Here is a 20,612-nt window from a genome sequence, read left to right as displayed (position 1 = left end):
TGTTGCACGTTTGCTTCCACTCCAGGGCCCAGCCTCGGGGTAGCGAGGGAAGCAGTTGCCTTGTCACAGTGCTCTGGCTCTGCTCTGGGTGACAGCAGGTGCTGCCAAGGCACCGCTCTCGCTTACCTCACGTTGCCTTAGGCTGAGAGCGCCCAAGTCCCCCGATTCGCGGCAGACGTTGGGCACCACCCGTTCACCTGTGCTGCGATGCCTCGGCGGGAGGAGTGACAGGCAGGGCTGGGCCCCAGGGGGACGTGCAGGGTGGTGGCAGATGCTCCAGTGAGCCTTGGGCTGAGCGTGCCCCTGCCTGTGCGCGTACAGAGGCTGACTAGACAGAGCTTTTTGTGCTGCAGGCTCCTTCCAGGAGGCCGGTGTGATTCAGCAAGCCTACAACTTGAATTTCCCCCTCCATGTGGTCCCAGCCAGCTGTGCCCAGTGCCCAGCCTGCAGTGCCTTTTGTCAGTTCACCTGCCGTTCTGCTGGAGACTGTCAAGCAGGCAGGTGCTGGGTAGAGGAGGGGAGGGCAGAGGGGCTGAGGTGCTGCTCTTGGGCAGGGCTCGCTCTTTCACCCACACCAAGCGGTGGTCAGGCTCAGCTGAGCGTAGCAATTTGTGTTGGAGAGGCTATGGCTGTCTCATCTGTGTGAACCCTCCCAAAGGCCGAGGACAGACCTGAGGCTGTGGTGGTTCAGCTCTACGAGGCCCATGGCAGCACAGTCACCGCCTGGCTCCAGACCTCCCTCGCCATTAAGGAGGTGATGCTGTGAGTCTGTGCAGAAGTGTGTGGGGGGGAAGAAGCCCTGTTGTTGCTCCTTTTAAAAGGTTTGAATAGAGGTAAAAATCTCCCTTTTCCCATAATTTGAGGAAAACCCTTCCTTGTCTGTTTTTGTCAGGGATTAAATTGAAGGGGCGAACACATTTATTTGCCCTTGTATTGGTTTAAGGTGAGGTGACCACGCCCTGTTGCCTCAGTTTCAGGGTTAAATTGAAGGAGACCCCAGCTTTTCCAGCATTTGAAGCATTTAAATGGGGCTGTGCCACTGCATTTGAGGGCTCTTCTGGCCATGCCCTGGCACCGAATGCCTGGTGCAGGAGTACTCCTGGAATTCATCCCCTGAGGAATCGCTGAGGAGGAACAGGAATGTGGTGGCTGGGCTGCCACCAGGGACTGACAGAGCCGCGCTGGTGCGTGCTGCCCTGCCCTGCTGCATAGCTGGCTGTAGGGGTAATAGCACAAGGTCCTGGGCCTTGAAATTTGCAATGTAGGGTGTGCTTGGACTGTAGATGGTAGCTGTGGATTGACATCAGGTGCCTGGAGCCAAGTTACCCTGCAGCATGCTGACTTTTGTTCTAAGTTTCATTCAGATGCAGATGGATTCAGTCCGTGGCAGAGTGCCCCATCCCGGGTGAGGGGGTTCCCCCGAGGAGGTCGGTCACCGTTCAAGACGAGAATCACGTGCTTCACATTTATTGGCACTCCAGTGCAGGCCAGCAGGACAAGCTATGCAACATTGCCCTGTGCTAGATTAGCACCTACTGCTCCATGGTACTTACATTTATACACCTTATTAACATTCAACTTGCTTCCATCTACCAGAACTGGATATATGTAATCCCAGTAATATTCCTAAAACCGGAAATACTCAGAGGAGCTTGTTCTGTTAGCCGTGTCAGTGACACCTTTTAAGCCAGCTCACAACTCCAACCCACTGCTTTACTTCATTGTACTCCAGTGCCCCCAGAAAGAGAATTGCACAACTGGTGCCTGTGCCAATCACTCCGGGGTCCCGCAGCTCAAGGACTGCCTTGGGACTGAAAACATCTAGTGATAAATGAGTATTAATGCATGGCAGAGATGTAAGAGCAGTCCTGAAAATGCAATCCTCACTTCTTGCTGCACACTCAGGTTACTTCTGAGCACATTTTAAACGGAGATGGGTGTCCCGTAGCCAGGGCCTGAGGGCAGAGCTCACCGGGGGCTGCGGCTCCTCCCGAGAGGCAGCTCCGGTCTCTGCTCCCTGTGACGGGGACAGGACCCAGGGAACGGCTGGAGCTGTGTCTGGAGGGGTTTATGCGGGATATCGGGGAAAGGTTCTTTCACCACAGCGTGCTGGGCGCTGGCCAGGCTCCCAGGGCATGGGCACGGCCCCGAGGCTGCCCGAGCTCCAGGAGCGTTTGCACAGCTCTGCCAGGGAATGCACGGGGCGAGATTGTTGGGGTGTCTGTGCAGGGCCAGGAGCTGGGCTGGATGGTCCTTGTGGGTCCCTCCCAGCTCAGGAGGTTCTCCGAACTAGGTGTGACTTGATAAAACGCTTCCTATAGAAAAGGATGCTCTAAAATCACCAGACCCTTCGCCGTAATCCCACGACCAAGCTCCAAGCGCCCCACGGCGATGGGGGCCGGGCCCCGGGAGCGGTTCCGGGGCGGTTCCGGGGCGGTGTCCGGCGTCACTGCCGCTTCCTCGGCGGGCCATTGGAAGGCGGTGTCGGGACGCGGTGGCGCTGTGCCCGAGCCGAAGCGCTCGCTGTCGCTGCTGGGGCCGGGCCGAGCAGCAGCAGCAGCAGCAGCAGCGAGAGCGGCGGGCGGACGCGGCCCCCGTGGCCACGGCGTTCGTGTGCGCCGGCTGCAGGCGGCCCCTGGGCAACACCTCGAGCTGGGCATTCAATGACGAGGAGAGCGGCCGCATCCTGCTGCGCAGTGAGTGCCAGCCCTGCCACCCCCGCGGTCGCTGCCGCCATCCCTTCCTCCCTCTCTTCCTCCCTCCCTCCCTCTCCCGCTGCGGGCGCGGCTGCCGGCGTCGCCCTGGAGCCGGAGCGGAAGGTCTCCGAGCTCCCCGGAGAGTGCGGATGGTGAGGGCCGGTCCCAGCAGGACACAGCCCCGGGGGAGTCGGGGATTCCCGGGGAAGGCGCTGAGTACGAGCCCGGTAAAGGGCCCGGAGCGCTCGTGTGCCCCCGAGAGCCGCTGGAACGCTTGTTTGGGGTGGTCAGTACAAGCCGCTTATGGCATAAGGGAGACGGATTTCTCCCAAGGACACGGAGTGATGGACAAGGGGAACGGCCTCAGGATGAAGGGAGGCAGGTTGCGATTAAATATCAGAGGGAAATCTTTCCCTGGGAGGCTGGTGAGGCCCTGGCACAGAGACGCTGTGGCTGCCTCTGGATCCATGGCCATTTGGACATTGAGGCCACGTTGGACACTGGGGCTTGGAGCAACCTGGGATAGTGGAAGGTGCCCCTGCCCGGGGTGGGGGGTGGGATGGGATGAGCTTTAAGGTCCCTTCCACAATTTAGTGATTCTGATGGTCTTGCTGAGGTCAGTCAGCCTGAGGAGCTGTTGCAAAATCAGGCTGAAAGATGAGTGCTCATAATTTATGCTGTGTAAGGCAAGAATGAATGCTTAAAAAAATTCTAATGCATGATGGTTTTTATTTTTTTTTTTTTTCTTTTTCTTTTAGTAAAGGGATGGGTAGAGGTGCTTCATTTTATTTTCTTCTGGATAAATGTTATTTCTTACTTACAGCATGGTAGAAACCCTATTCTGCTCTGGCTACTCAAGGACACTTGGCGGCACCTACAAGTGCACCTCAAGGCATCTTGACTACAAGAGAGATTTGTTCTGTTTCAGTATTGGCTCTGTTGGAAGGTAAACACTGAATGTTTGTGGGTCAGCCTGCCAGCTCCACTTCACTCAGCAGGCACGGCACCGAGGGTGCTCCCCTTATATCTGTGTATCCCAGAGCGGATTTTTGTATCGCTGCTGTTGGCATCGTAGTGCTCAGTGGTGAGGAACGTCACCTCTTGTAAGGCAAATCGTAGAAAAAAGGCCAAAACAGAACAACTGGGTCTGTCTCTTGCACAAGCCATTGCATCCCAGCAGGGGAGATATCAGCAGGTGCAGGGCACAGCAGGAGGGTTCCTTCCCATTTGATCCGAAGAGTCTGCAAAGGCAGCAGCAAACGGTCGTGGCTGGGGCCTGTCAGGGGTCAGCATTATCAGCAGGAAGGAAGTGCGGCCAGAGGGGCTCAGGCAGACGTTGGGCTGGGTGTGACCTGTACTGGCCGCATCTTCACTGTCCTTGGTAGGGTGGGCAAAGGCAAATGTAGCAACTGAGCACGTGCTGGAGACTGTCCTTCAGCTGTCCTAAAATTGGTCTAGAAAATGAAAGTGTGCTTGGCTTGACTTGGTTTGTAGCACTTCAAAGTGGTCTTCAAATATTCTTCGATAACTGTGACCTGAATTAAGGCCAGCATTCTTTTGTGCAAGCGTCATTCTGATAGACAGTGGTTGTTCATCTGGACTGGTTTTAATGTCTCTGTTTTTTTCTGAAGTTCCCATTTATTTTGCTGTATTGCTGTGGATGTTCACCCTTGTACTCTGGACAGTGGTTGGGGATTTTTTCTTCATTCCACAGCTCTAATGCTTTATTTATTTATTTATTTATTTTTCTCCATAGCAGTCAAATTCTCCAAAGCACTCACCTGGCTGCAGAATGGCCTTTTCTCAGAGAGTCATGCTGCTTGTCCCAGGCAGCACTGCCCTGTTCTGGGTGTCTTGGTGCAAATTTTCATTGCATCCTGTAGCCCTAGAATTCATGGCTGTCCGTCAGGGTTGTGAAGGAGTGCTGTCTTTGGATTTTTTGGCTTCAGAGTGGGAAGTGCATGAGCTAAACTGTGGCATCTCAGCTATATTTTAGGAAGCCTCGAAAAGCAAGCTCTTCTTGACAAGGAACCGCTTCATCTTGAAAGTCAAGGTGTCTCACAAGAGGTGCTGCAAAGGGTGAGATTGAACCGTCTGTCATTCTTTGTTTCAGTTGCCTCTGTGAAACCTTGATACGCTTCAATAGTTTCTGTAGTTTCACATTTATTGGCCCTCCAGCGCAGGCTGCAGACCTGGAACGGTTTCAAACGAGCGATTCCCCTGCTAACCCCGCCCTGGGAGCAGCTGGACCCTCCAGGCAGGACTGAGTGAGCAAACACTTGGGGGTGACACAGCTCCACACTGAGGGTACTTGGGGACAATGTGTAGCTTTGTCCTGGATTTTGGGGGTTTTTTTTAGCTTTCTATGAGGTTTCAATCATGGACTTGGTAAAAAGAAATGGTAAGGACTGAAAGCATGAGGGGCTGTCAAGTTACACACACCAAAGACAACTTTTTTTTAATAGCTGTGAGACTTCTATCTTGATTTTTGGGACTCTTTTTTGGCCAAGTGTATTGTAAGAAGTCTTATTTTAAAGTAAGCTGCTTCAAGAATGAATTTAATGGTACAAATACCCTTTAATGTCAGAAGGTTAAAAGCACTAACACCAACATGGCACCTCCTTAATTTTAGCAGCAAAACTTGATCTTAACTAAATGTAAAACTTAATTTCTCTGCTGCTAATAAGTTAATAAAGGAGTTTGTCAGCTTTTGCTGCCTTTCGCTGATACTCAAGGTCATGAAAAAATGGCTCTTCTGTTCTAAACTAAATATGGATATTACACCTCCATCCTTCTCCCCAGCATGGGAAACACGTGGATTGATCTTTGATCTTCTTTCTTTGTGTTTCTGTGGCTGTTTGAGCTGCACGGAGAAGGTGTCTGTGGCCATGGCAGCCAGGGAATGGAAAGTCTGGGAAGGAACTGCTCAGACATCCAGAAGCAGCGGTGGATTGGGAGCTGGGGGTCCTGCCTCAGTCGCACCCTCTTGGACACTCTGTGTCAAGGTAATATTCCCGTTTTCCTTCCTGACCGTGGAGGCGGCGGAGAACAGAACTCTCGGCACTGATGGAAAGGGGAACAGCAGGGAAAAAGTGCTGCTTGTGTCCTCAGAGAGCAGTGGGAAGAGCCTGAGAGAAATACTGGCTGGCTGAGGGATCCTAGTGTCCCCTCTGGAATAAATCCTCAGACCTGCTGGTTTGCAGTCCAGTTTGGACACATTTTGCTGCCGCTTTGGTTATGAAGAAGTGGAAATCCGTGGATTTCTGGATGATTTCTGTAGCTTCCCCTATTTTGGAGGAGCTGCAGGGTGAGGTCAGTATTCTGAGGGAGTATCCAGGGGGCTTCTCCCAGCCGAGTTTCTCCTGGAGCTGGGTGCTGAGTGTAATGCCGGATGTCTAAGCTGGCTTTGAGGCATTGTGCAGTCCCAGCTCTAAGCCTGAGCCCGGGCCTGGCTGTGTCCCAGCACTAAAGCCGGCAGCTGGGTGCGCTTTTCCAGCCCTTCCATCACGCAGGCGATCCCAGATTCCCGGAGCTCCCCGGCGCACGGCCTGGGCTCGCTCCCGGGGAGCTGCGCTTCCGTCTGCCCGAAGCCAGGGCGTCCTGCCCGGGTTTGAAACTTTATTGCTGTTGTTTTTCCTCTTCCAGGGAGCTGGCAAAAAAGGAGAGAGCCGCTAGGAAGCAAAGAAGCTGCCCGAAGGCCTTATCCCAGCCCAGGGTTCCCACTTTTCTCTCTGACTCCTGAATAATTGCTTGAGCGTAACCAGGGAGCGTCCGTTTGATTTCCTGCCTTTTCCAATAAATCCTTGCCTTCAGCTGGAGCGCGTTCCTGGTGTCCTCCTCCTCCTCCTGCTGCATGGATTTGTAAATAAAGTTCCTGACTTCTGTCCCACTGAATTTTGTTATTCCAGCAATTGTGGCTCGCTCGTTCCATTGAAACTTCCCCGCTCTGCCGAGAGTTTGAGATGTCAAATCCAGGTAAGACTGGAGTTTCTTTGGATTGCTACTCCCACAAAACACAGATAATTCTTGGAGAAGTGTAACGTGCCATGTTTAGTTCGCACTTCCCTTTAAAATCAGAGCAGAGGAGGCAGATTTTAAATCATCCTTCCATGAACTTCCAGCAACCTCCTGACTGTTCCAAAAGTTTTCCATGTTAGAAATTCCCGAGCTTGTTTTCCAGGCAAGCTGGGATTTGGGTGTTATTCCTTCCTTTTATTTCATGGTTTTCCTCTCTCTGATTTTAGTGAGGGGGTATTTATTGCAAATGCCGATTTTCCATCCCAGTTGGAATTTTTGTACCTCTTAGGGCACATTTGCAAGGAAATTTGCCAAAAGAGTGTCGGTTAATGGGCATTGTGGATCACCGTACCTGCAGGATGCTGTAAATTCCCAGGAAAACTTGCTGCGTGTTTGATTGCCGTCATGAATCTCTCTGTAAAGTCAAATTCACTGCATTTTTAATGCCATCAATCCCATTACAACCTCACTCCTGGCCTAATTGCTGTTCCCTGGACACAATGGGGTGGATCTTTCCTGCCTTGGCACATTTGGATGTTCATCCGAAGTGAGTTTCCCTCTAAAATAGAATTTGTTTCCAAGCAAACCTGGGAATTGTCTCAAAACCTTCTTGCCTGGGAGGCACTGGGTTTGTTTTCCCCATCCCTGCGTCGTGCAGGATCCTCCCGGAGCTGTGTTAGGCAGTGGCAGGAGAGGAGAGCTGCATTTATTTTTGTATTACTATTTATTTTATTTTTTACTTTTTTACTTTTGCAATTTTATTTTCTTGAGTTTTATTTTTTCATAGAATTTTTTGTTTTGAACTTTTAAAAAGGTTTTGTATTTAATTTCTTCTCTATTTATAATTTAGTTTTACTTTTGTTATTTTCTTTACTTTTAAATGACTTTTAATTTTTAAAATATTAATTTTTATTTTCATGTTATTTTTATTTTGTGTTTTTTATTTTATATCTTTTTATATAGCATTTTATTTATTTTATTTTTCTTTTTTACTTTTTAATTACTTTTATTTTGTTTTAATTCTTTTCTTTCCCCCCCATGGTTTCTTTTTTTCTCTTTTTTTTTTCCTTACCCTTTCTTACCCCGAGTATGTGGCAGATTGTCTACTGGCAACAAAGAAGTTGGAAAATGACAGCCGTGGCCACCCACCGAAGGCCTGGATATAATGGGGAGTGAGACCAAAGCCTCTGTACTTTCTGCTCCATTGAGGAACCCGAAGGGAGAAAGCTGTAAGCGCCACGGTGCCGTTTTTTTCCTTTTTATCCCCTAACAGGTCTCATTCTACCCACGAACAGGGTTCGCAGCAGTCACTTGATGTCGGGGTGTATTTCAGAGGCAGCAATAAAAGAAAGTAGATTTTTTATTCTGTAACTCTCCAAACCTCATTGTTTAGTGAGAAAGAAATCCAAAACAAAGCAAACAATCAAAATTAAAAAAAAAAACAACAACAAACCAAAAAAATGAAAAAACCCCCACACAAACAACCCTCCACGCCACCCTGAAATAAAACACAGAAAGAGAAAATCTGCCAGTATTATTTTAATGAGAATGAAATCTTTACCCTTTAGAAAAGCAGGCTCATTTAATTCTAATTGATTGTGGTTCTGATATGTCAGGTTCATGAATTTCTATAGTTTAAAATATCATTTACTATATAAACAAACAGAAAATTTTAAAAATCAATACAAAAATAGGAAAGTATAATTAATAAAATTAGCAATGTAAAATACGAAAAATAATATCAGCAATATAAATAAATACAATCTCTACTATGACACGCTATGTGTATTATAATATCTATAATATACATAGGCACAGATATAAAACAGAAATGGTAATGATAAATATAAACATAAACATAATAAATACTAAAATTTAAAAGATAGCCTAGCATGAAGGCTTTTTTGGTTTGAACGTGGCGAGTGGCAGGGTTGTGGCAGTTGCGCTTGGGGGTCTTTTGGGGCATTTCTTTGAGAGGATTTTTGGGCGGGGATTTTTGGGCCCGTTCTTTTTTGCCTCCGTTCTCTGCCCGTGCCCGAGGCCGGGCTGAGCTTCGGGGCAGTGCTGCCACCGTGTGGACAGAGAGCGGTACTGCAGCTCCCCCCGTGCCCGTCCCCGCCGCGCGTGGGAGCGCCGGGCTGTGAGCTCGGGGCAGTGCTGTGGACACAGAGCGGTCCTGGGAAGTTCTGAGGGGATTTTGGACTTCCGGGGGGGACATCTGAAGGAAGTTTAGGACTTCTGGGGGACTTGTTGTAGGTCCAAACCTCTCCCTTTTCCCTTTCAGGTCTGGTTCTGTCTGCTGTTGTCATCGTGGCCAAAAAAGAAGGGAGCCGAGGGCGCCAGGACTCACCTCCCCCCCACAACCCCAAATAAAACCCCTCCAAAAACTACCAACAAACGAACTTGACTTTTGTCCCGTCCCGTGTCGCCCTCCCCACATTCGGATTTCTGGGGTCTCCCAGCGCCCTTATTGGGGCTCCCCCCTCAGGGCTCCCTGCGCTGCCACCTTCCCACGAGGTCGGCGAGGATAGGATGCCCCCCGGACGTGCGGGAGCAGCGGGGCTCAGTTGGGAAATCATGACAGGAAGCACCTGCAGCTGCACGGGTCCGGTCCCCCACCCGCCATCTCTATGACTTCCGCGTGGCGAAGGGGAGTCCCGGTACTCCGAAAATTGGAATAACTGTATGATTCCGATCGGGCGGGGGGCGTTTCCGGTCCTCTACTCCTTGTCTCTATGATTTCCGGTGCTCCTCTTTGCTATCTCGATGATTCCGAGAGGGCGGGGGCGCTTTCGGTCCGCCAGGCCATATCTCTATGGTTTTTCTGCGTGGCGGAGCGGCCTTCAGGGGCCCCTCTTTGCTATCTCGATGATTCCGAGAGGGCGGGGGCGCTTTCGGTCCGCCAGGCCGTATCTCTATGGTTTTTCTGCGTGGCGGAGCGGCCTTCAGGGGCCCCTCTTTGCTATCTCGATGATTCTCAGAGGGCGGGGGCGCTTTCGGTCCGCCAGGCCATATCTCTATGGTTTTTCTGCGTGGCGGAGCGGCCTTCAGGGGCCCCTCTTTGCTATCTCGGTGGTTCCGCGAGGGCGGGGGCGATTTCTGGTCCGCCACCCCTTATCTCTATGGGTTTCCACGTGGCTGAGGGGCGTTTCCGGTGCTCCTCGCCCCCTAAAACCCCCCATTCCTACCTGGCTCCCTTCAATTCCCCTTGGGGCCCCCCCCCCAAATTTCCTCTGCCATGTTTTCCCCCGTCTCCGATTTTTGGCGAACCCCGAATTCCCCCCGGGGCCCCGCGGTCCCTTCCCTGATTTCGGCGCCTCCCGAGGCCCGTGGCTCGGGGGGGCGGTCGCGACTGGGGCTCGGAGGCTGACCCCCCCCCGGGTTTGGGGGCGCTGCCCCGCGGTGCCGGGGTGGCCCCTGCAGCCGCCGGAGGAGGAAGAGACCCAGAGGTGAATTTGCGGGGGACATCTCGGGGCTCGGGGCCGGATTTGGGGGTTAAGAGGAAAAATGTGAGGCTTTGGGGGTGGAAATGTGGGGCTTTAGGAGGGAATTGGGAGAGTCCCGGGGAGCACTTGGGGGTTCCCGAGGGGATTTTGGGGAATCGAGGGGGAGTTGGGGGGGGAATTTTGGAGCTTGAAGAGGGGAATTTGGGGCTTGAGTGGAAATTTTTGGGCATATGAGGGGGGTTGGGGGGATTGCCAAGGTGGGCTTTGGGGGACTAAGAATGGAAATTTGGGGTTTCAGGCGGGGGGAGGTTTCCAGGGGAGGTTCGGGGGATTTGCCGAACATTTGATGGTTCTGGGGTGGTGTTTTGGGGTGTTTTCCTCTGAGCTGCATTTTTTTTAATATTATTATTTATTTTACTTTTTGACTTTAGCAATTTTTTAAATTCTCTTTTATTTTATTGAGTTTTATTTATTCATGTAATTTTTTTCTTTGTATTTTTAAAATGTTTTCTCTTTTATTTCTTCAAGCTTTATAATTTGATTTTATTTATTTATGATTTTTACTTTTGTTGTTATTATTTTTTTCTTTTTAATTCCATTTAATTTCTAAAATATTATTTAATTTTTATTTTCCTTTTTATTTTATTTTTATTTTGTTTTTTAATTTTTATTTCATATATATATATATTTCTTTTTAATTACTTATATTTTATTTTAAAATGTTTTATTTTATTTCTTTTTTATTATTATTATTCATGTTTTCTTTTTTTTCTTTTTCTTTTTTTTTCCTTACCCTTTTTTACCTCGAGTATGTGGCAGATTGTCTGCTGGCAACAAAGAAGTTGGAAAATGACAGCCGTGGCCACCCACCGAAGGCCTGGATATAATGGGGAGTGAGACCAAAGCCTCTGTACTTTCTGCTCCATTGAGGAACCCGAAGGGAGAAAGCTGTAAGCGCCACGGTGCCGTTTTTTTCCTTTTTATCCCCTAACAGGTCTCATTCTACCCACGAACAGGGTTCGCAGCAGTCACTTGATGTCGGGGTGTATTTCAGAGGCAGCAATAAAAGAAAGTAGATTTTTTATTCTGTAACTCTCCAAACCTCATTGTTTAGTGAGAAAGAAATCCAAAACAAAGCAAACAACCAAAATTTTAAAAAAACCCCCAAACCTAAAAAACCCCCACACAAACAACCCTCCACCCCACCCCGAAATAAAGCACAGAAAGAGAAAATCTGCCACTATTATTTTAATGAGAATGAAATCTTTACCCCTTAGAAAAGCAGGCTCATTTAATTCTAATTGATTGTGGTTCTGATGTGTCAGGTTAATGAATGCGTATAGTTTAAAACATCGTCTACCATATAAACAAACAGAAAGTTTTAAAAATCAATACAAAAATAGGAAAGTATAATTAATAAAAATAGCAGTGTAAAATATGAAAAATAATATCAGCAATATAAATAAATACAATCTCTATTATGACATGCTGTGTGTATTATGATATCTATAATATACATAGGTACAGATATAAAACAGAAACGATAATGATAAATATAAACATAATAAAGACTAAAATTTAAAATATAGCCTAGCATGAAGGCTTTTTTGGTTTGAACGTGGCGAGTGGCAGGGTTGTGGTAGTTGCGCTTGGGGGTCTTTTGGGGCATTTCTTTTGGAGGATTTTTGGGCGGGTATTTTTGGGCCCGTTCTTTTTTGCCTCCATTCTGTGCCGGTCCCCGAGTCCGGGCTGTGAGCTCGGGACATTCTGCGGTTGGTCGTTTTCCCGTTTCCCCATTGGTCCGTTTTGGATCCTTGCTCCGATTGGTCGTTTTGAAATTCATTCACCCCATTGGTCCGAGAGTCAAAGCCCGCCACCTCGTTCGCTGTGAAAAGGGAGTGTGGGCCGAAGGTCCAGAGCTTTGTGTGAGGCAGCAGCAGCACCGCGGGTGAGTGAGTGACCGTGGGTTCGTGGGGAGGGCGTGTTTTCGTTTCGTTATTCCAGAGGCACGGCGGGGAGTGCGCACTCCCCGGAGTGCCCACTCCGGGGAGTGCCCACTCCGGGGAGTGCCCACTCCGGGGAGTGTGCACTCCGGGGAGTGTGCACTCCGGGGAGTGTGCACTCCGGGGAGTGTCCACTCTGGGGAGTGCGCACTCCGGGGAGTGTCCACTCCGGGGAGTGGGCACTCCGAGGAGTGGGCACTCGGGGGAGAGAGTACTCGGGGGGGGGGAGAGCACTCTGGGGAGTGGGCACTCCGGGGAGTGGGCACTCGGGGGAGAGAGTACTGGGGGGGGGGGAGAGCACTCTGGGGAGTGGGCACTCCGAGGAGTGGGCACTCGGGGGGGAGAGAGCACTCGGGGTAGAGAGCATTCGGGGGAGCAGGCACTCAGGGGAGAGAGCACTCAGGGGAGTGGACACTGAGGGGACACCTCCTGATGGTGGCTTTGGCTCCTTTGGGCTCTGGTTGGTCTCTGATGTGTCAGTTCTTGGCTGTGTCATGCCATTTTTGGGCTCTAAAATGTCATTTTTGGGCACTGACATGCCATTTTTGGGCTCTCGCAGGTCACTGTTTGTCTCTGATGTGCCATTTTTGCCTGTGCCTGCCGTGTCATTTTTTTGGCCCTGCCATGTCAGTTTGGGCACTTACATGGCTCAGGGATTTTAAATGACTTTCAAGGAATTCTATAAGGCTTTTATGGGATTGTAAAAGGCTCAGGAATTCTTAAGTGGCTTTTCTTTTAAGGAATTCTGAATTACTTCTAAGGAATTCTGAATGGCTTTCAACGAATACTGACGGGCTCAGAAGTTCTGAATGGCCTTCAAGGAATTCTAGATGGCTCGGGGGTTTTAAACTACTTTTAAGGAATTCCGAATGGCTTTTAAGGAATTCTAAACGGCCGAGGAATTCTTAAGTGGCTTTTGAGGAATTCTAAATGACTTTTAAGGAATCCTGAATGGCTCTGGAAGCATTTTCCAGCTGGAAAGAGTCATGGAAAAGGCCCCAAGTGCCAGGAGCAGTCAGGGCACTGCTGTCCTAGCTGTTGCAGGAGAGGGGCACAAATGTAATTAACAGCTACAGTCCTAATTGGGAGCTCTTACAGCCACTTGTCCCCTTCTGCTCCAGCCTTTCCTGGGAAGAAGAATCCCTGGGAAGAGTAGGGAGGAATTCTTCCTCTTTTCCAGCTTTGCTGTTGCTGGGAGGTTTTTTTTTAATGCTCTTCAGCGCAGCAGAGAGAATAAAATACGGAATATTTGTGGGCTGGGATTCACCTGCTAGAACTGCTGCAGCCCAGGATATCTTTGGCTCAATATTCGTGGTGTTTTTTCCAGAAGGAACAGCTCAGAGGTGACAGAGGTTTGTGTGATGAGGGGAAGGGAGAATTTGGATCCCACAGAAGTTCTGGAGGAATGCAGAAATGTTTATTCCTGTGGCCATCCCCGTGCTGGGAAAAAACAAAGAGTTCACCCTGTTGTGCTGGTTTTTCTTTTTGGGGATCCTAATAATCATTGCATTGGTGTTGATAGTGATGTGTTTTTTTTGATGTTTGTTTGTTTGTTTGTTAGTGTGTTTAATGAATTATTTGTGGGGGGTTTTGTGTTTTGTGTTTTTTTTTTTTTTTTGTTTTTGTTTTTGTTTTTTGTTTTTGGCAGGCAAACGGTGAAAATCTTCTCCCAAACGTCTTGTTCTGAGTGAAGCTAAAAAGCAGTTGCTGATCTACAGGCTACCTCAGGTCCTTCGGCTGCACCTTAAATGCTTCAGGTGAGGCACTGGGCCCTGAATTTTTTTGGGAAATAGTGGCCAAAAGTGTGCCTTTAACTTCCCTCCATTGCTGCTAAAAGCAGCTGTGTGACTTTTGAGCCATCAGATTTGTGGAACTCCCTCAAACAGGGGTTTTCTGCCAGAACTGAATATTTTGTGCATATTAATCCTTAATTTCATTGGGTTTTACTCAAGTTTGCAGGCAGCTTGGAAGGAGAAGTCAGTAAGCTGATGAAAGATTTGGTGAAGATGGGATATGGAGAGAATTCAGTGCCCTTATTGGCTCTTTACCTGTTGAATAAGCTCAAAATCTTAGAACAGGTGTCTAAAGTAGTTAGACTGGGTGTGGGAGGGGGGGATGTTCTTGGTGGAACCGAGGATTTTAAAGGTGGTAAGAGGAAAAATCTGGCTCAGAAATACTGCACCTAAAACAAAACATATCAGTGGGAGACCCCACCTGAAATAAAAATCATCAATGGCAGAAGGAGACCTGACCTAAAACAAAAGCCATCAGTGGCAGAGGGAGACCCCACCTAAAAGAAAAATTATTAATGGCAAAGGGAAACCCCACCTGAAACAAAGCCCATCAATGCCAGGAGGAAGAGAGCAATCAGCTTTACCTGTCCGAACAGGTCCACTTTGGCCCAGTTCCTTACATTTGGGGCTTGGCATCCAATAATATTTCCCACGGGAGAGACATTTTGGGAAATTGGGGATTAATTCCCCTGATTTGTGTGGGTTTCCAAGTGCCAGCAGCAGTCACATTCCCTGCCCGTGTAGATGGAATTTCCCTGCAATTCCAGAAGCCGAGTCCATGTTTGAAATCCTTGGATTTGTAATAATTCCAACACCTGTTCCCAGGGTGCAGGACAGGTAAAATTGGAATTTTAAGGTGGTGGGGGTTTTTTGTTTGAGGGTTTTTTTTTTGTTGGTTTGTTTTGGGGTTTTTTTTTGTTTTTGTTTTTGTTTTTGTTTTTGTTTTGTTTTGTTTTTTTAATGCCATCCAAGCCTCTCATGCCAGGCCTGGCCTGGAAATGTGTCAGAGCAAGGAGAAAAAATTCCAGTGGGTTTTTTTGGGATGGGGAGCACCTTCTGTCTTGGTGTCTTGTCAAACCAATATTCCATTTATTGCAGCTGGATTGTGGAGCATCCTAGAATCTGCTAAATTCATCCATTTAAGTCATAAAAATCCGCATTCATTCCATATACAGTGAGTGATTTATTAATTGATTTGGGGGGGGTGTCAGAATGAATTCCACATGAATTCCATGTACTATTAATGATTATTATTGATTTTGGGGGCTGCTCACAAACTGATTCCCCAGCTTCCCATCCAGGGAGGGAACGAGGATGAATTCCCAGGAAAACACTTGCTTAAAAATCTGCTTTTCCATGCAGGATGGGCAGGATTTTCCCACTCCTGCGGGCATAGTTAAGGCTGTTCTCCATCACTTGAAAAAGTAAATCACAGACTAAATTCCAGATTCCTGGCAGGGAAGGGAAGGAATTTTCCCTCATTGTGGAATCCCCTGGCAAACAGGAGGGATGTGATTCCTTTGGACAGAGGAGCCAGGCTGGAGTTTGGGTGGATTCCACTCCGTTTTTCTGGAGGTTTTTTTCAGCAGTTCCAAATGAAGATATTTCTGGAGTTCTTTCAGCAGGTCTGTATCAGCTTTTTCTGGATTTTCCCCAGTAGCTTTAAACCAGAATTTTCTGGATTTTTCAGCAGTTTTAAGTGAGATCAAGTTTCTGCTCCAAGCTCATTCCTGATGTCACTGCCAGTGCAGACCTAGCGTGTCCTTCTGAAGGACAGCAGCAAGTGACTAGAGAATCCAATTAATTAATTAAGGGCTACAAAGGAAGGATCTTGAGGGTCCGAGGAGGAGCCAGGGGGGATTCACCCAGGGCTGATCCTTGTGGGTCCCTTCTAGCTTGGGATATTATAGAATTCCTGACTTTTCCTGGCTCCTCAGCAGCTTTTCATTCATCCAGGTTTGTTCCAACTGCCCCAAATCACCCCTGGATCCTCTGCAGGGCCTGGCCCCAGGCTGACCTGGGCTGGGGGGGATTAGTGGGACCAAATCAAACCTGAGATGAACTCCAAAGCGCCTGGAACATCCTAATTAATCCCCTTTTCCCACAGAAACCATGTCTGCCAAATGGGAATTATCCCCACTTTACACAGAGCTGCAGGTTTTTTATAGCACGTTCCAACAGCACCTTTGGAAAAGAGCCTTTTGGAAGGTTTTTATGGGGTTTTTGAGGGGGGGGGGGCACGAGGGGCTCTTGTGTCCCTAAGCCTGAGGGCAGCTGCTCCCACAATGTCTCCAACTCCAACCCCAGGGAAAAGACCCAAATAATGTGAATTCCCAAGCCCAGGAACCCCAGTGGCACTGCCTGGGACCGGGAGCTGCTGCTGCTGCTCCTCCGCAGCACCTCAGAGCAGCTGGGGTGCAACCTCTAGCTCCCAGTGGCCCCTGTGCAATCTGTGAGTAACTCACAAGCGGTGAGTAACGCCCACCCGTGGTGGCCCCAGCCCCGGGCTGTGCCGGCCCCAGCCCAGGGCACTCAATGCTATGCAACACCCAAAGGCTTCTCCCACCTTGGCCATCATTCCTTCACCTGTCCCAGCTTTCTGCAGACTTTTCCCAGGAAGCTCTGTGCCTGGAGTTTCATCCCAATCTGGATTTTCCCTCACAGAAGCAACTGATGGGTCTCAGGGTTGAGCTCATCCCTCTGGCTCTCGGGTGTGAAATAGAAATCATGTTTTTATGTTTTTGGAGGGTTTTTAAAAACTCTTTACTCTTTTTATGCCTTGCTTTTTGTAAGCCGAAGTTTCTTATTAAAATAAAAAACAAACACCGAAACAAACAAATAAACAAAATTTTAGTGGGCTATGTTGTTATTCCATAAACTTTAATAAACATCTGGGGGTAGACGGCACAGGAGGAAATTCCACGCACATCCTTGAGGAAACAATTCCGGAAGGAAGGAACGGATGGATGGGAAACTAAGCTCCCTTTTGTCCCTGTCACTGCTCCAGGCAGGACAGGGGTGATCTGACCAGCTCCAGGGGGGATCTGAGCAGCCCCACAGCTCCGATCCCGGTGGTAGGGCAAGCTCTCCTCCTGGTGGCTCCGACTCCTTCCTGGGACAGGGATTCAGCATAATCAGGGGAGGTGGTTCTGCTTTAAAATCTGTGTAAAGAGGGGCTTCTGTGGGTTTTGGGGTGGGCTGGCCCCTGATTTGTGTCACTCACAGGGTGACAGTGCTGTCCTGAGGGGTTCAGGGTGAGTTGGGGGGGGGTTGTTCAGCCCTGAGGCCTCAGGTGGCAGGGACAACACCCAAGGGCGGGCTGCATTTGGGAGATTTCGGATGGAGATTGGGAAAGGCTCTTTCCCCCAGAGGGTTCAGGCACTGCCTAGGCTCCCCAGGGAACGGACACAGCCCCAGAGCTTCAGGAGCGTTTGGACAGCGCTCCAGGCACGCACAGGGTGGGATTCTGGGGTGTCTGTGAAGGGCCAGGGGTTGGATTTAATTCCTGGGGGTCCCTTCCACCTGATCCCACCCCCAGGGAGCCTCCCAGCCCTCACTGCCCCCAGCCCATACCTGCTACGGGACGGGCTGCGGGGCCATCAGGTCCATGTCCGTTAAGTTCCGGGCCACCCAGACCCCGGCGGCAAACAGCCCCAGGTTCACCAGCAGGTTCCTGCAATCGTAAAATCCCAAAAGCATTGAGGTCAGAAAAGACTTTGGGAAAATTCATCCGAGCCCAAGCTGGGCCTGATCCCCACTTTGTCCCCACCCTGAGCACTCAGTGCCACCTCCAGGTGACACCTCCAGCCCTGGGCACTCCAAACCTCCCTGGGCACTTCCCAGGCCTGAGCGCCCTTTCCATGAGGAAATTCCTTCTGCTGTCCAAGCTGAGCCTCCCCTGGCACAGCCTGAGGCCGTTCCCTCTCCTCCTATCCCTGTGCCCTGGGATGAGATCCCAAATCGCCCCCCGGCTGTCCCCTCCTGTCAGGGAGTTGTGCAGAGCCAGGAATTCCCCCTGAGCCTCCTTTTCTCCAGGCTGAGCCCCTTCCCAGCTCCCTCAGGATTCTCCAGCCCCTTCCCCAGCTCCCTCAGGATTCTCCAGCCCCTTCCCCAGCTCCGCTCCCTTCCCTGGACACGCTTCAGCCCCAAAATGTCCTCCGTGGACTGAGGAGTCCAAACGGGACACAAGGGACTGAGGGACAATCGCCGCTCCTGCCGGACACGCTGCTCCTGATCCCGGCCGGGGACAGATACTGGGCTCCTGATCCCGATTCCCATATGCCCATCCCAACTCTGACCGCTATTCCGGTCCCGGCCTCGATCCCGACCCCATCCCGATCCCCGTCCTGGTTCGGACCTGCGGAAGTCGTTGCGGTCGGTGGCGAAGCGGAACGCGCTCCGCAGCCAGGCGCGGATACCCCGCGGCGGGGCCGCCACCGCCTCTCCTCCTCCTCCCGCCGCCGCCATTGCTGCCGCCTCCCCGCGCCGCGCGATGACGTCATTCCACCAGGTGCTATCACTGGCGCGGCGTGACGTTGGCAGCGGCGCCGGGAGCGGGAGCGAGCTCGGGGTGCTGCGTGTGCCGTGATGCCCTGGGCGTGCGGGTCTTCCAGGATCCTTTGTGGGATGAGGACTGTGGGATGTGGTTATAGTGAGGTTTATTACTATTCTTATATAAAGCTTTTAGCAATAAAAGTAACTTTTTCTTGCACAGCAGAACAGACAAAGCTCACCAACCACACGAACGGCACTCTCACACCCATTCCAAACATGTTATTTTATTTTTATTTTGTCGGATATTTTATTTTTATTTAATATATTTTATATATAATATTATTTATTATATTTTTATTACATTTTAAAAAATGTTTTATTTCTTTATTTATTATTCATGTTTTCTTTTTTTCTTTTTTTTCTTTTTCTTTTTCCTTACCCTTTCTTACCCCGAGTATGTGGCAGATTGTCTGCTGGCAACAAAGAAGTTGGAAAATGACAGCCGTGGCCACCCACCGAAGGCCTGGATACAATCGACAGAGGGCAAATCCTCTGTACTTTCTGCTCCATTGAGGAACCCGAAGGGAGAAAGCTGTAAGCGCCACGGTGCCGTTTTTATCCTTTTTATCCCCTAACAGGTCTCATTCTACCCATGAACAGTGTTAGCAGCAGTCACTTGATGTCGGGTGTATTTCAGAGGCAGCAATAAAAGAAAGTAGAATTTTTATTCTGTAACTCTCCAAACCTCATTGTTTAGTAAGAAAGAAATCCAAAACAAAGCAAACAACCAAAATTTTTTTTTTTAAAAAAAACCAAACCCAAACCTAAAAAACCCCCAGACAAACAACCCTCCACCTCACCCCGAAATAAAGCACAGAAAGAGAAAATCTGCCACTATTATTTTAATGAGAATGAAATCTTTACCCCTTAGAAAAGCAGGCTCATGTAATTCTAATTGATTGTGGTTCTGATGTGTTAGGTTAATGAATGCGTATAGTTTAAAATATCGTCTACCATATAAACAAACAGAAAATTTTAAAAATCAATACAAAAATAGGAAAGTATAATTAATAAAAAGAGCCATGTAAAATATGAAAAAATAATATCAGCAATATAAATAAATACAATCTCTACTATGACACGCTATGTGTATTATAATATCTATAATATACATAGGTACGGATATAAAACAGAAATGGTCATGATAAATATAAACATAATAAATACTAAAATTTAAAAGGTAGCCTAGGATGAAGGCTTTTTTGGTTTGAACGTGGCAAGTGGCAGGGTTGTGGTAGTTGCGCTTGGGGGTCTTTTGGGGCATTTCTTTTGGAGGATTTTTGGGCGGGTATTTTTGGCCAGGCTCTTTTTTGCCTCCATTCTCTGCGTGAGGCCGGGCTGTGAGCTCAGGGCAGTGCTGCCGCTGGACCTTCCAAAGAGGGCGGCAGAAAGGGTGAGAAACGGGCAAGGACCCTGGGTGCCTCTAGCCGGCTGCCTGCGATCGACCCTGACCAAGATACCGGCCGGGTGCGATTTTCCTGGGTGGGGAAATCTTTGAAGTAGCCAAGCTGAGCAGTTGCTGAGAGTTCCAAGGCCGGTGTCCCCTGGGATTCATGAAACAATGTTTAAACAGTTATCATGGAGTTGAGTCAGCGGCTGGAGTCAGTTCGTTAGAGGGGCAGAAACAACTTTTCACCTGCCAGTGTGTTGGGATAAGCAACCCTCCCTAATGTCAGAATGAATTTGTGTGCCTTCTTTTCGCTTTTTTTTCTTTCTAGATTGCAGAGCACTGGGGAGACTGTTCGGGATAAAGAGCTGAAAGCTCCATGCTCCCGAGGCAACGCTTTGGCCACCTGCAGCTTCTGAAGCGCACCGATAATCCCGGCTCCCCCAGAAACCTTCCGAAGCCGGAAGGGCCAGGCAAGACAGCTGCAGGAGGGCTGCGGGAAGCACTTTCTCCCGGGTCTGGATGGCGCTGAGATGGGAATGACTTCAGAATATTCCTCGTGCCTCTCCCGTTGCCAGCCCGGGACTAAGTCGGTGTTCCCCAAGCAGCTGCAGTTCCCTGCGTGTGGTGGGAGGAAGCCTGTGCTGGAGAGCGAGAGAAAGGTCCCTGCTGGTTGCTGTGTACTCGGTGGGCAGAGAACTGTGACCTTGGCCGAA

The 20,612-nt window shown here is 49.3% G+C and overlaps 2 protein-coding genes and 1 long non-coding RNA gene across 6 annotated transcripts; 2 read left to right on the top strand and 1 right to left on the bottom strand.

Annotated features, from left to right (window-relative positions):
* The first annotated feature begins 2,391 nt into the window (after nt 1-2,391).
* On the top strand, nt 2,392-9,506 carry LOC120751152 (protein Mis18-alpha-like). The gene is given in 8 exon segments (XM_058419802.1): nt 2,392-2,550; nt 2,552-2,696; nt 2,782-2,848; nt 3,520-3,642; nt 4,682-4,775; nt 6,342-7,260; nt 7,812-7,942; nt 8,998-9,506. Coding segments are annotated over 6 exon segments (618 nt in total). The 3' UTR covers nt 6,372-7,260; nt 7,812-7,942; nt 8,998-9,506.
* Nucleotides 9,507-16,803: 7,297 nt separating this feature from the next.
* On the bottom strand, nt 16,804-18,464 carry TOMM6 (translocase of outer mitochondrial membrane 6). 3 transcript variants are annotated; one of them, XM_040060901.2, is made up of 3 exons: nt 18,313-18,464; nt 17,529-17,628; nt 16,804-17,116 (listed from the first exon to the last, which is right to left on the bottom strand). In XM_040060901.2, the coding sequence occupies exons 1-2, from the start codon at nt 18,420-18,422 to the stop codon at nt 17,532-17,534; spliced, it is 207 nt and encodes a 68-aa protein (XP_039916835.1). In that variant the 5' UTR covers nt 18,423-18,464; the 3' UTR covers nt 16,804-17,116; nt 17,529-17,531. The 3 variants fall into 3 exon arrangements, with proteins under 3 accessions (XP_039916835.1, XP_039916834.1, XP_039916836.1); XM_040060900.2 differs by having other exon boundaries at nt 16,804-17,067; XM_040060902.2 differs by having other exon boundaries at nt 16,804-17,063.
* Nucleotides 18,465-18,486: 22 nt separating this feature from the next.
* LOC131378505 (uncharacterized) lies at nt 18,487-20,603 on the top strand. Of its 2 annotated transcripts, none has more exons than XR_009207619.1 (3): nt 18,487-18,606; nt 18,905-19,043; nt 20,228-20,603. It is a non-coding gene; the product is annotated as an uncharacterized LOC131378505 (long non-coding RNA). The 2 variants fall into 2 exon arrangements; XR_009207620.1 differs by having other exon boundaries at nt 18,503-18,611.
* The last annotated feature ends 9 nt before the right edge of the window (nt 20,604-20,612 follow it).

Source organism: Hirundo rustica, chromosome 3 (assembly GCF_015227805.2).
Source record: "Hirundo rustica isolate bHirRus1 chromosome 3, bHirRus1.pri.v3, whole genome shotgun sequence".
Classification (NCBI taxonomy): Eukaryota; Metazoa; Chordata; class Aves; order Passeriformes; family Hirundinidae; genus Hirundo; species Hirundo rustica.
This window is presented reverse-complemented; position numbering and strand designations above follow the sequence as displayed.